This window comes from Crinia signifera, chromosome 6, assembly GCF_055691185.1.
Source record: "Crinia signifera chromosome 6, ASM5569118v1, whole genome shotgun sequence".
Lineage (NCBI taxonomy): Eukaryota > Metazoa > Chordata > Amphibia > Anura > Myobatrachidae > Crinia > Crinia signifera.
In genome coordinates this window covers 178,331,438-178,346,837 of record NC_139222.1, presented here as the reverse complement: position 1 = coordinate 178,346,837, position 15,400 = coordinate 178,331,438, and the positions used below count along the sequence as shown (strand labels likewise).

The following is a 15,400-nucleotide window of genomic DNA, read 5'->3' as shown; positions in this document are numbered from 1 at the left end:
TTACGTTGTACTGAAAGGCTGGTACAGATTACCAGACCTAGGCTCTTGGAATGTGTCCATGAATCATGGATGATGCAATTGAAAAGAAATCACTTGTTTGTTTGTGTTCTGTCAGTATGTCGAAGAAAAGGACTTTGATCGTCATAACCTGGAGCCCATAACCCTTCTGGAGCAGACAATGTCAGGGCTGGCTTTCCTTCATTCTCTTAATATTGGTACGTTTTATCAAATTGAAAACAACTGTAATTACCACACAAGTTAAAGAGAAATAGTTATTGTTAATCTGCTTTTATATTCTTTCAAGGAGTTTAGGGTTTTATGTTCCAATTGAAAGTAATTTCTTTATTTACATAACCCTTTTCTTATTTGCCATAACCCTGTTTTTATTTTATGGGGCTTCATATATAGCTTCTAAAGCTGGCCATACACCTGAACGTTATCCGGCCCGAATGTACAATCTCGATGGGTCATGCGACAGAGGGTGTGCACATCATGAGGAATATCGATACAATGCGCGGCCCTGGGGGTCGACAGGTGGCCCTCAGATCATACGTGCTGCACGTATGACCTGTTGGCTTTCGTTGTGGTCATAAGCACATATAATCGCACGTATGATCAGGTTGTATGCAGGTTGTTTATGTGTATGGCCAGCATACGGGGTGCATTTACTAAAGCGTCTAAAAGTGAAAAGTCAGCTTCTATCTCATTTCTCTATGGTATTCTACACAATGATAGACTTAATCTGATTGGTTGCTTTGGGCAACATCCCCTCTTTTAATTTTTAAAAGCTTTAGTAAATATACCCCTAATGCTGTGTACACACGGGAGATATATTGCTCAGCCATATATTGCTGAGCAATATATTGCTCAGTTTCTACTTTACATCAGCGACCAGAGATGGTCGCTGATGAAAAAGAAACTGCCGGGGGAGCCCGGCAGTGGTAATCAGCTGGTCGCAGGAGCATGTTCCTGCGACCAGCGATCACCACAGGGGCAAAAACGGGAGCGCGCACCCGGCGATATATCGCCGGTGTACACTCCCATTGCGGGCAATATGGTCACTCAGCGACCATATTTCCCGCGATTTTGCACAAAATCGCCCCTATGTGTATGCACCTTTAGACTGAGTATACAAGGTCAATCTTGGCAGTGTTTGGCACAAATCCATTGTCTGAGCAGTAAGATGCTTCTTTCTTGCAGTACTGGGTGTGGGAGGGTATTTGCACTTCCTGGGGTTGGTACTTTGTGCTGGCGGAACGAGATCCATTCCGAATGCCAAAAACTAACTTTGTAGAATGTTAATGAGACCCTAAAACACGATTAAAGAAGCAGAAGACCCTGCAATTAATTGTTGATTTGAATTCTTCTTTTCAGTGCACAGAGACTTGAAGCCTCACAATATTCTGATCTCCATGCCCAATGCTCACGGCAAAGTGAAAGCCATGATCTCCGACTTCGGCTTGTGTAAGAAGCTGGCTGTGGGCAGACATAGTTTTAGCAGGAGATCAGGGGTCCCTGGCACCGAAGGCTGGATTGCCCCCGAAATGTTAAGTGAAGATTTTAAAGAGAACCCAGTAAGAGTTTACATTGGATGATTTATCTTTTCTGTTGTCAGTTTTAAGCACAAGCTTGGTGTGTGTGTGTGTGTGTGTGTGTGTGTGTGTGTGTGTGTGTGTGTGTGTGTGTGTGTGTGTGTGTGTGTGTGTGCGTGCGCGTGTGCGTGTGCGCGCGCACCTACGGTGGGTATAATACCAGTAGCATAGGATGCAATACAAACAAGGACCCCCCTAATGATGGGTATGGGTCATAGGGTCAACAAGAACAAGGTCGACATGGGGTTCGATCAACCGTGACATAAGGTTGACACAAGCATTAGGTCGACATGCACAAGGTCAACATGGGTTTTTTCTTTTCTTTTTTTATCCCAAATATTGACACAGTTGACATGGACACTTAAGTGCACCGCATCCCCTCGCATGGCTTGCTGCGATCGCCATTGTTTGGGCCCCATTACATGGGGCATTATTTTCCCACCACGCCCTAGTGGATGGCAGGGCATGAAATTAAAAAGAAAAACCCCATGTTGACCTTTTGACTGTTGACCTAGTGCATGTCGACCTAATGCTTGTGTCGACTTAAGGACTCTGTCGACCTAAACCCATGTCAACCTTCGGTCATATCGACCTTCAGTGGTCGACCTAGTGACCGCATACCCTAATGATATTGGATCAGTAAATGGGCAATCAGAGTGTGGGGCGTGCTACCACTAGACAAATGTATAGGCATCAACATGGAGAGAGAAAAGAGATGTCATTTTTGTGGTGCACCTTAAACATTAAAATGTAACTTTTTATTCAGTTAACTAAAACTTTTAAATATAACCATCAAAAAGCAAATGAATTAAAATGAAGAAAGGAAAGTGTGCAGTATAAAATCACTTGTGGCGGGCTATCAATGCACTGTGTTAATGTTTGTTCATCATTACTAAGAAAACTAGAAGTACCTCCTGGTGTCTTATCCGTAATGAAATACAGCTTCACCGTATTTAATTCTAACCTGTGAGAGTTGGGATTGTATCACTGTAAATCACCAGTATTAGAAAAGCCATTTGGCAAATGTTACATTTATATAATGAAACCAGGTTGAGTGATACAAAAAGGGGTTTTATAGCAACAATGTTTCAATAGAGATGATTGATGCCAGACAGTTGGCAGCAATGGGGCCTACACACGTAGCGATTTTAAGTCCTTTTCTAAGCAATCTGACTTAAAAGGATGCAAGGGGAGATCTTTATCTTAAAGCCTTCCAGACCTTGATGGGTCAGGCATACCCCAGATGCAGCTGTGTTGCCTGGTGCCTTCCGTGAAGCACATCACCCACGCAGCAGCCAACAATATGGAGCAATAACAATGGCACTCAGAACTTTTAAATAAAGGACAGGAGAAGGCTCTTGTAGTTCAATGTTTCAGCACATACAACGCTTTTATCAAGAACAGCATAAAAAGCGCTGTATGCGCTGAAACCTTGATATATGTCGGGATGCGTCGGCACTCAGTCACAAAGAAACATAGGTAAAGCCGTTAAGATGCTAACGTTTCAATATTTAATCATATTTTCCTCAGGGCAGCAAATACAAATATAAAACTCACCATACTTATAGTGCAGACCATCACCAGATCCTCTCTCGAGGCAGATGCCAAGCTCAGTCAGAGTCGCCAGCGGAAGTCATCACCCCGTGATACCATCACCACCATCTTAGTTACTGGAAGAACAATATGTAGCTCAATGTACAAGTACTGGCAAGCAGTTAGTCATAGCATATAATGGCAGGAAAGGCTGAATGGAATGTACAAGAATGTACAAGAATAAATGATACAAAGTAGTATTTATAAAAACACTAATTCCATGGTCTCATTGAGTCCCTTGGGACTTAAAGTATCAAGTAGATAAATCCACTTGGATTCTTTTTATCTACTCAATGAGTCCCTTGTATCATTTATTCTTGTACATTCCATTCAGCCTTTCCTGCCGTTATATGCTATGACGAACTGCTTGCCAGTACTTGTACATTGAGCTACATATTGTTCTTTCAGTAACTAAGATGGTGGTGATGGTATCACAGGGTGATGACTTCCGCTGGCGACTCCGACTGCGCTCAGCGCCTGCCTCGAGGGAGGATCTGGTGATGGTCTGCACTATAAGTATGGTGAGTTTTTTATATTTGTATTTGCTGCCCTGACGAAAATATGATTAAATATTGAAACGTTGAAAATATGATTAAATATTGAAACGTTGGCATCTTAACGGCTTTACCTATGTTTCTTTGTGACTGAGTGCCGCCGAATCCCGACCTATTACAAGGAACCCTGTATACGGAAAACAAAATAAAAACTAGGCACAGCCTTTGCTTTGTTGAACAGGAGTAGCACATCCACCTCCCTCCCTGCATGCTGTGCTCTGGCCAATCACAGAGCTGCAGGATGCAATTTAACTTATCACTGCTGTCCCTCTAGCCTCTGCAGTGCTGACAGCTATGGTATTGAGCGCAGAAGAGATACTATCTGGGGGTCTGGGGTTACTGGACCCCCCCCCCCCCCAGAGTCCCCTCTTCTTCTGCTGCTGCCATCAGGAGGGAGGAGACCAGCTATCGGGTGGGAGGAGACCAGCCGTCGCATGGGAGCCGTCTAGCTGCCGGGTGGGTGGAGAGCCCCTGATTACCCGGCGAATTGCTTGAGCGGCAGGTGCGACCTAGGAGGTGAACACGCATTGCATCACACCTCCTGTCAATTTATCGCTGAAATTGCATGTAAATTGCCCAAGTGTAAGGGGCCCTTTAACATCACCCATGTTTTGCATTGTGGGCGATAGCAATCTGCTTTAACTTGCTTAACTTAAATCTCCAATGCTTAATCGCTGGTGCACATCACTGACACTTTATGAACGATTTAGATTCCAGGAAGCTCAAGGGGAATCTCTCATGCTGAATCTCGCTGGCACAAATCTCTACATGTGTAGGCCCTTTAAATCAAGTGCAACTGCAGATTACACCCAGTCCATTTGTGAGGGTATCAATGTTCTTGAGTGAGAATTAGGTATATATCACTTACTTAAACTGTGTGGCACACTAATAAATGTGTATTACGTTCAGGGCATTAAGTGGTCATGCAGAGGTGGGGAATCTCCTTTCTCTATGCCACCTAATTACCCCCTCCCTTACCCCCATTAGGCAGAGACCGGGCCAGTGGTAGGGTTTTTGGCATCCTCCTGCAAACTAGAATGCTTTTGTGTGAGAATTACTGTGCAGGGACAATGTGGAGGTTAAAATGTTCCACCTCACCATTAGAGGTGGTGGAACTCCGTTCCACCCTGTTCCCCCTCACTTTAATCCCTGATTCAGTTAATGTTTATGATTATCATAGGGGTAGGATCTCCTTCCACATATCCTCTCGCAAAAGGTGCTTTATAAGTCTCTGAATATCAGGGGCTAATTCTATCCTATTGATTTTTTTTTTTTTAACAGTTACTTATATAGCGCACACATATTCTGCAGCACTTTACAGAGAATATTTGACCATTCACATCCGTCCCTGCCCCAGTGGAGCAATCTATATTCCCTACAATATGTACATGTACTCATTACATTATATGTGGCTGGAGGTCCAGTGTCCTTTTTTTATTGTTAATTTACCATTTAGTTGATGAGGATAATCTATTTTCAGACCTACACGGTGGACATCTTCTCTGCTGGCTGCGTGTTCTACTACGTGGTCTCACAGGGAAAACATCCATTTGGCAAGTCCCTGCAGCGGCAAGCCAATATTCTCTTGGGAGCTTACAGTCTGGACTGTCTGAACCTAGAAAAACATGGTGAGTCTGGCATTTACTCTCTGACTATCTTTAGACTCTTATCGGGCAGCTATTCCATATAATTTGTATTTGTTACAGAAGATCTTGTTGGACATCATCTGATAAAGCAAATGATCGATAAGGATCCTCAGAAACGGCCATCTGCCGAAGCGGTCCTCAAACATCCTTTTTTCTGGAATCTGGAAAAAGAACTTCAGTTTTTCCAGGTTGGTTTCCTTATAAATTATAGCTCCAAGACTCCTTATAAGAAAGGGCTACTAAATCTAGATGTAAAGGTTTCCAGACCTTGGGTGGACCTCATTTTCCTACTGAACAAAAAAAAAGTTCTTCAATAAAAGCTCAATTATTTAAACCCAAAAGGAAGGCGCAAATCACGATTTCCTTCTGGCCCATTTGGCTGAAGAACATTATATGCTCATGTGCTATTGTATATCTGATAAGGAGGATGAAAATTGTGGATGGTATGTCTTTGTACTGACCAGTTGTACATCACCCCTTCCTCTTATAGGGCCTTATTCTAGTTCACTCTTTCTGACAAAATCCTTCTTAGATGGACAAAACCATGTGCACTGCAGAGGGGCAGATGTAAAATGTGCAGAGAGAATTAGATTTGGGTGAGTTATTTTGTTTCTGTGCAGGGTAAATACTGACTGCTTTATTTTTACACAGCAATATAGATCTCACTTTGAAGTAAAACCTCACCCAAATCTAATTCTCTCTGCACAAGTAACATCTGCCCCACCTGCAGTGCACATGGTTTTGTCCATCTAAGAAGGAATTTGTCAGAAAGAGTGAACCAAAATAACCCCCATAGTGATGAATGGGGAGTTGCTGACAATCCTCTCTTCATGTTCTCATCGTTAGAATAGACCATGTATATTTACTAAAGAAAGCTTAGTTTAAGGATTTTGTCAGAGTGAACTAGAATAAGGCCCCATGTGCCTAGTGTGGTTTCCACTATTATCTCCATGTTCTTCATTACATGTCTGAGCAGTTACATGAACCTATTCATTGCCTTTCCTAAAGGATGTGAGCGACCGGATCGAGAAAGAGGCTCTGGATGGTCTTATCGTCCGACAACTAGAAAAGGGAGGGAGAGAGGTGGTGAAACTAGACTGGCGAGAACACATCACTGTTCCCCTTCAAACAGGTCTGTTTATCCAGTAGTGTGGTATTACCAGCTGTATCTATACCATACACAGAACACTAAACTGTACAGCTGAAATCCATTATACCGGTTGTTCTGCTCCTATACCAGATGTATCAAAACCTACACCATGGCTTCTCCAACTCCAGTCCACCGGGCCCCTTAATAGTGCATTATTTACAGATCTTCGTACCACAAGTGTAATAATTAGTACCATGTGTGCATACTAAAATGTGATGAATACGCCTATGCACCAGCTAAGATATATGGAAGCCATGAACTGTTAAGATGGGTACACACTTGTCCAATCCTCCAGAGAACCAACTACAGATCAGTCTGTTTATACAATCCTACTGGAGTAGAAACCGCACCCAACCTATGCACACTCAGCTGTCCATCTTTGATGTAGCTCTCAAATCTGTATCTGTGGAAAAGGGCCATATCACCACACAAACTGGCTGACACTCACAGGTTGGACGAACCAGTCAAGCTGGGTACACACCTAAAGATTTATCTGTTCAATCTGTCTGGTGGGAACATAAATCTAGTAATTTATGGGAGCAAATTACAATCAACCATTTGCTCCTAAATGCTGGTAAATGGACAAAATCAATTGTTCGGATAAATTTCTTAAATCCGTTGGATTTAACCAAATTACCTGAATGCCCATTGGCTGTTTTCCAGTGTTTGGGAGCAAATGTTCAATGGTCATATGCTCCCAAACATTACTCCGCTTTAGGAGGGTAGACACTTCTAAATTGGTCTGGTGATTGGCAATCTGGTCTCCTCCTGATTTTTCAGCTGGTTTGAAAATATTTTGCTAAAACCAGGATTGAATTAAACCAGTGTGTGACCAGTTATAGTGCTGGCAAACGCTGCCCTGCACTATAATCTGCAATCATGTATCCTGGGTTTAACGCTCCACTTTGTTTGGGAGATATTACCAAATGTGATCTTCCCAGTGGCGGATCAGTCCAAAATTCAAATAGGGGAAAACATACCAGTTGCCAGTGAGTCCCTGCCAGTGATGTTTGCCAGTTGGTGCGGCTCCCCTATTTTAATTTTGGACTGCACTGCAGCCCGACCTCTGGATCCAACACTGCTTCTTACCATACACTACACTTATCCCTGCAAGCACATAGCATTCCCCTCCTTTGGGGAGCAAATTAGAATTTTGAGTCTTAAACTTTTCATTTAAATGTAAATTTTATCCTCTGAAGTTAAAGATTATTTTCTCCCCACTTAAAATATCTAATTGTAAGAATGGGACTCTGACATCTTATTAAATACTGTCATTTTGCCATCCTGTAAATTACTATATGGTCTCATTTCAGATCTGAGAAAGTTCCGCAGTTATAAGGGGAGATCAGTGAGAGATCTGCTGCGGGCCTTAAGGAATAAGGTGAGTTTCTGACCTTTAAGATGGCTTCTCTTGTATTGTGCAGTTTTATTGGTTTATATCTGACCTATTTCTTTGCCGCTGTTGTATCTAATTAGTTGGTACTCTTTACCTAGCACGGCGACCATCGAATGCACTAAAAAACGGGTGCGATGCGATGGCCGCGATTTCCCATAGGGACCAATGTTAAAAGTCAGATTGGTCGCGATTTTAGTGTTAAATGCCTCAATGCCCGCGATTTTTACATCGGAAACAATGTTAAATGGGCCACAGAGCCCTAATAGTCCCCCTGAAGTCTTAAATGGCCCCCACAATTTTTAACGCCACCCCACGATCAACGTGAACCCGAAGCGTGGCGAGCGCAGCGGTACGCGTCCTCCGACCTTTTCATACCCCCACTATCCACGTCGGCGTGGAGTTGAGAATAGAATAGTGTGGCGAGCGCAGCGAGCCCGAAGCGTGGCGAGGGGACGCGGATACCTTCACAGGTAAACGCGTCCCCTCGCGGGCTTCACAGGTGTCCGCGTCGCCACGGACACCTGTGAAGCCCGCGAGGGGACGCGTATAACTGTGAAGGTATCCGCGTCCCCTCGCGGGGCTCGCCACGCTTCGGGCTCGGTGGCTCGCTGCGCTCGCCACACTATTCTATTCTCAACTCCACGCCGACGTGGATAGTGGGGGTATGAAACGGTCGGAGGACGCGTACCGCCGCCCCTCGCGGGCTCGCTGCGCTCGCCACGCTTCGGGTTCACGTTGATCGTGGGGTGGCGTTAAAAATTGTGGGGGCTATTTAAGACTTCAGGGGGACTATTAGGGCTCTGTGGCCCATTTAACATTGTTTCCTATGTAAAAATCGCGGGCATTGAGGCATTTAACGCTAAAATCGCGACCAATCTGACTTTTAACATTGATCCCTATGGGAAAATCGCGGGCATCGCGTCGCACCCGTTTTTTATGTACCCGCGATGCCCGCGATTTTTTACACCCGACGCCCGCGATTGTAATCGCAGGCGCCGTTCTAGGTAAAGAGTACCAATTAGTTATATTATACTACTAGACTATCATTTTCCTACTACGGGTCGACTTGTCGGCAGGTATTTGGTCAACAGCACAAAGCTCTACAAACCACTAAGGGTAGACATGGACCACCGCATATGTGTACCGTGAACATTAGTGTTTTACATTAATGTTCTGTTCACACATCCAATCTGTTAATACTATGTGCAAACCCAGTATTCACTCTAATGGTTTATAATGGATAAAGTATTCTAACACAATTAAAACGATATACCTTGTATGATGAGTCTAGAAGAAGTTATTAAAATGTAGGGTTTTTTTTGGAATACATCAGGTATTCTAGTAATTAACCCTTTGAGTACCAAGGAAATTTGCCAAAAGAAGTATAAAAAATTGCAAAACAAACCTTTTTTATTCTTTATAATGACCTGTATTGTTTACCTTAATATTTGAAATATCTTTTTTTTTTTTGCACATTTTTTATTTGAATTTTATATAACAAACATGAGCGATACTTAGAGATGTTCAAAACATCTGCTAAAAATGCCAGAGAGATTTTGGCACTCAAAGGGAGTTTTTCTGGTTCACTCACAAAGGCAAATTCCCTCTCAAATGGACAAAACCATGTGCACTGCAGGTGGGGAAGATGTAACCTGTGCAGATAGAGGGTTAGATATGGGTGTTATTTTGTTTCTGTGCAGGGAACATACTGGATATTTTATTTTTACACTGCAATGTAGATCTTAATTTGGAGTAAAAACCCCACCCAAATCTAATTCTCTCTGCACATGTTACATCAGCCCCACCTGCAGTGCATATGGTTTTGTCCATTTGAGAAGGAATTTGCCTTAGCGAGTGAACCAGAATAACCCCCAAAGTGTTGTAACAATTACTTATTGTAATGTTCTGGTGTTCCTATTTACAGAAACACCACTACAGAGAACTACCAACAGAGGTACAAGAGACTCTGGGCAACGTCCCTGATGAATTTGTGTGTTATTTTACATCTCGGTTCCCTGAACTTTTGCTGCATACATACCTGGCCATGCAGCTCTGCAGCCGCGAGAGACTATTCCAGCCATACTATTTCCAGGAACCTTCTGACCAGCCTCCCAGCTCTGTGAACTTTGAGGAGCCTTGAGAGCAGTTTCCATACACAGTGCATTGTCTGGATGCCTTTTGGATCTGATCCTTTTAAGCCAAAGCCTGACATGCTAGCACAGAGTGCCTTAAATTGCCTGCTCTACGTCTGACTGTAAGCAGGCACACAGTGGCTTTATGTGATGGTACTGAGTACTGTAATACAGTCACATTTTTATACTGATCCCTGGAGGAGAAGAGACTTTGTATTAATATGTATTGCACTATCACATTTATTGAGGTTACTGTCCAGTTTGTCTGTGAGTACTTGTAGGCTCCTGGTAGCACTGCATTGAATACCTAACGTTAGTGATTATACCTGTGACAGTATTCTGTCCCAGTGCAACAGTTAGAAAACTAGCAGCCACAAAGCAGATTTGATACTTATATTTTACTTTTTTTAACATATCGAAGGGTTTTTATTTATGGATGTGTATGTTTTTTGAGTCGCATCAAGTCTGTTAAAGTTGTGTTATCACAAGTCCTGTGGATCAAGTTCAGTATTCTTGTATCAATGTTTTATTTTCTGTGTTGATACTGCCTCTGGAACTTGGATCGGTCTCTGCTTTCCCAGAATCCTTTACAGCCCCTGTGTGGCTTCCAACTCAACAAAAATACGCAAGTGGAAAACCGCTTTCACAGAATCTTCATGTCTATGCTCTGCAAACATTGCTAGCAAGCTTTTAATACGGTTACTACTAGTTTATATGAAGTATTTGCATTACTAAGTTATGAAGCAGTGTTTACTTATGAAAACTGGAACTAGTGTAAAAAGATGTATTTTTAAAATGTGAGCTTCTCAGCTGTGTAGCACCTGGCTTGTGTAACGCTTTTGGGGATCCATGTCTGTGTGTGTTTTTGTTTTTTACCTTTTTTAATATATATATAAATAAAGAAAAGTGGAAGGGGAGTGTTTTTATATATTTTTATCATTAAAGCACAACTACAGGTTATAATCCAGTCAATATGATTTGGAAATGATCTATATTTGTGAATTCAAGGTAGTTTGTGTATTGATTCCATGTTACTTGTTAGAGACACACTATAGTGACTAGTTTTGGCCTATTGTTATACAAAAGCAAACCAAGGACAGGGCCCTGCACTTATGTCTTTTGCATGTACAGCAGGACACACTACCTACCAACAGCTCTCCATACACACATGCAAAACAATAAAGAGTATCTCAAGCACACATGGCACTGATCCTCCACCAGGCAGATCCTCTGTTCTCATACATGTCCCTCCTTTGCTAAACAGTCTGCTCATGCCATGTACCCCCAATTCCACTGTTATGCTACACACGGTGAGGTTCCCTTGCTATTCGACTTGCTACACAATCTTTGCTAACTCTGTACTATTTACATACAATTCATGCTATCTACATTCGATTTGCACTATATAGTCATTGCTGCCCTGTCTATCTTTTCGATTTGTGCTGTCACGGGAGTGCGCATCAGGATCGCAAGGTAAAAACCTGTGCAATCTGCATGCGATCCCGATGCAAATTTGACTATATAATTAAAATCTCATGCTGATTGTACCCATGTGTACACACCATTAGACTGTTCCACCTATGTCTGTCCCTGTATCATGTCGTGTGCTGCAAACGGCTCACCGACAGTCGAGATTCCGACTGCTCCCTTGTGGGGGTCCACGACCCCCATAGAGGGAGAATAAAATAGTTGGCAATCGCAGCTTGCCACCGTGCCCGCAGCTTGGCGAGCGCAGCGAGCCCGCAAGGGGCTTCATTGCGCTCCCCACGCTGTGCAGTCGGGATTCCGACGTCTGAGTAATAACTGTCGGAATCCCAACTGTCTGGGAAATATACCACACCAACTGTGCCAGTGTTGATTTATCTGATTCTATTATTGATACGAAGGAAACCATAAGAGTCAGTGTGAGGATGAAAGCTAGCGGCAAAGGCTATAAGAATGGAGCAGACTTTAATGAGGGGAAATATGGGTATGGATCAGCATGTTGGTTGACATGCAGGAAGGTCGACAGGGTCATTAGGCCGAAACAAGCATTCGATCGACAGTCAAAAGGTTGACCATGGGGTTTAAAAAAAAAAAAATCTGTCCCGAATTTTGACACAGTCGACATGGACACTGAAACTTAGCACCGCGTCCCCTCGCATGGCTCCCTGTGCACACCATGCTTCGGGCACGGTGCCTCGCTATGCTTGGCACACTTTTATTCTCCCACCACACCCTAGTGGATGGTAGGGCATGAAATACCACCTGTTGGCACATATCAGCTCAAAAAAAAAAGTGAAAACCCCATGTGAACCTTCCTGCATGTCGATCTAATGACTGTCGACCCAATGCCTGTAGACCTAATGACCGTATCCCAGAAATATAGTGATGTAGCTTTCCCCTTGTGTAACAGATAAGATGGCAGAGAAAGACCAAACAAACATATGCTTTCATAGACTTTTTCATGGTGATCTGCATATTGGCAGTAACAAACTGAGTCTAACTCTGCTACCAGACCCGCACCAACTCTTAAGTGCCAACTAGTTACCATAGTGATGCCAGAATTGTTACTACTATCATCCGGTTTCTTCACCAGCAGCTGGTACAGTTTACCTGTTGGTGGTGTGTAACTTGCTGTCTTTGTATCAGGACTGCATGGTTTTAGACAGGGCACTGACTTTAGAGTGTTTGTTCCAATGCAAGGCAACTGGGCATTGGCTTAGAGCAGTGTCTCCCAACCTCGGTCCCCAAGTACCCCAACAGTTCATGTTTTCCATATCAACCGGCAGGTGTACAGGTGCATTCATTACTCACTGATTCATTTTAAAAGATCCACAGGATCACTTGTGATTCTGTGTGGAGACCTGGTAAAGGTGAACTGTTGGGGGTGCTTGAGGACTGAGGTGGGAAACTACTGGATTAGAGTGTTAGCGCTTAAGGCCCATACACACTCGGCGACTTTGAGCTGAAAGTCGTCAAAACAGCAATAGCTGACAGCGCAGGGCAGGGGGAAAGCCTCTCAATGTGTATGCACTGAGCGGCTTTCCCCCCCAGCAATGACAATGGTCATCACTGTCCATACACGCTGGGCATAATCACCCAGTGTGTATGGACCTTAAGCTGTAGCTATCACATACCTCCCAACAAGACCCTCTCCAGGAGGAGTGCTCTGCTCCTGGACTTACCTCCTTAATTTATGAATGCCATCACCTGTCTTGAAACATCTTTCTTATTAGATAACATACATTAAGAGGGAAGTCCGGGAGCAGAGCATTGTGTTCCTCCTTGGAATGGGTCATGTTGGGAGATATGGCATCTGCATCTTCCGGGAATTAGAACATACAATGTAAGAATAGATTAGTGATGACCCACATGAAGCTCTGGCCTTTATAACCCAATCTATGGAAAATACAAGATATACCATGCTGTAGTATCCACAATACTTACCTAATGACTATCATACACAGTGGTACAGGCTGGTGCCGTGTATCACTGCAAAATTAGTAGCTGATACTCCAAAGGGGTTATTCTGGTTTGTTAGCTAAACATGCAAGCACAATGTTTATTATCTTCGCATGCATGCACAGACTGCCAGAGGTCACAACAAACAGCGTGTTTGCTGGGCATACACACTCACCATTGCGGCCCCGGGGCGTGGGAAAGCAGATAGTCGCACCCATGGTAACTCCCAGTGTTTCATGGGCGTTCCCATGGAAATCACCCTGTGACGTGGGTGCAGGAGGCGGGCAGAACCTTAGAGTGTCTTAGTTTTGCGTGTACCTCCAGATCATTCGATGGTCAGTGACCATCGTATAATGTGGGTGTTTCCCCATAGGCTGCGAATGGATGTTAATGTAAAACATCCATTTGCAGCCGAATTTGGCCTATGAAGGGGGTGGCGGGCTGGTGGAAAAATGACATGCAGTGCTGCATGTCTACCAGAATAACCCCCCAAATCCCCTACCACGGTGGTACCCAAACATTATTTAATAACTGCACCCTAGTTTATAAATTTTTTTTCCTATGGCACCCTTGCCCAAATGTTTCTCATTGAAAAATATTAAGTAAATTCTTATTGTTATTCTTTGGTTGTTTATGTGGTGGTGATGGTAGAGTTATGTTTCTGTTTTCCCACATATTGTATGACATGTTATCTGCTTTATTTGCCAGAAATAAATTAAATTGATCCTGGATCACCAACCCTTGGCCCCAAGTTACCCAGTTTGGGAACCACTGCCCTACCAGCTTACCACTATTGCCGTTACCCTCACCACCAATCTGTCACAGTATTTGGTGGCTAGACAGACACTGGCTTATGATGGGCTGGAGAACTGGGCGTGCACCCAGAGTGATGACAAACTGGCTAAAGCTACTTCCTTTACTGATTTATACATCAAAATCAGCCACTGCTCTACTGTATTCTTGATGGGAAAGATTGAAATTCAGATTTCACGGGTCCTTACCACTGCACTGAACCTATGGGCGCAATGGGTAATTGCGCACACATAGTCCACAGCGTATTACATACAATATTTGGTCATTCACATCAGTCCCTGCTCTAGTGGAGCTTACAATCTATTTTTCTTACGGCCAGTGGTGGATGCTGGGGTATGGGTATTCCGGGCTGGAGGTCCGGGCACCAAGGAGTACAAACTTCTTGTGGCTAGTGCAGCCCCAGGCTCCGCCCCCCTAATACCCCTTCCTGTCCTCAGAGACCAGTTTTTTTCCTTGGTGCTCTGAGGAACAGGCACCTCGCTAAGGAGAGGGCATTTTTAGCCCTAATTTACTTCAGTTTTTTTTTTTTTTTTTTTGCTGTGTGTTTTATTTTTACACAGCCGGCAGCGCAGCGCTGCTGCGGCTGACGGCAGAGCTTCTCCCGGCGTCTGGTGGACGGACCTGTCGGCCGCTCACACCAGACACCTCAGGCACTGGAGGGAGCTGCAGCCGGGAGAAGCGCAGGTAAGCGGCTTCTCACTTGTGAGGGAGCCGGAGTCGCGGCTCACACCGCCGGCGGAGGGGCGCCGCCGGAGGCCTGGCAGCAGTACTCAGCTCATGCTGAGTAACCGCTAGACCACCATGGTTTTTTGCGTAAGCATATCTCTCTCAGGAGGCGCCGTTTAGAGAGTTACGCTGGTGGTTCCAGGAGGGGACGGAGTATAAGAAAACTCCGCCCCCCTGCTCGCGGCAATAGCCTGTCCTGGGTTCCCGCCGCGAGCGCTCCTCTCCTCCCACCTGTGTCACAGCGGGGGCCATTTTAGCTTACTTGCTACCTGCCTGCTAAACGGAGAGGAGCTAAAGAAATCGCCCCCCTTTGCCTCCACTGTTATCAGTGACAGGTTGTATTATCCTCACCTC

The 15,400-nt window shown here is 44.2% G+C and overlaps 1 protein-coding gene across 3 annotated transcripts in view; it reads left to right on the top strand.

Annotated features, from left to right (window-relative positions):
• ERN1 (endoplasmic reticulum to nucleus signaling 1) overlaps window positions 1-10,980 on the top strand; it is a 65,679-nt gene extending 54,699 nt beyond the window's left edge. For 2 of the 3 annotated variants that reach the window (XM_083148264.1, XM_083148266.1), the window contains exons 16-22: window positions 116-215; window positions 1,375-1,574; window positions 5,220-5,367; window positions 5,446-5,573; window positions 6,394-6,517; window positions 7,849-7,916; window positions 9,856-10,980. In XM_083148264.1, the coding sequence (XP_083004390.1) occupies window positions 116-215; window positions 1,375-1,574; window positions 5,220-5,367; window positions 5,446-5,573; window positions 6,394-6,517; window positions 7,849-7,916; window positions 9,856-10,071 (984 nt within the window). In that variant the 3' untranslated portion in view covers window positions 10,072-10,980. The remainder of the gene's footprint in view (window positions 1-115; window positions 216-1,374; window positions 1,575-5,219; window positions 5,368-5,445; window positions 5,574-6,393; window positions 6,518-7,848; window positions 7,917-9,855) is intronic. The other variant, XM_083148265.1, reaches the window with a different exon arrangement.
• Window positions 10,981-15,400: the final 4,420 nt, after the last annotated feature.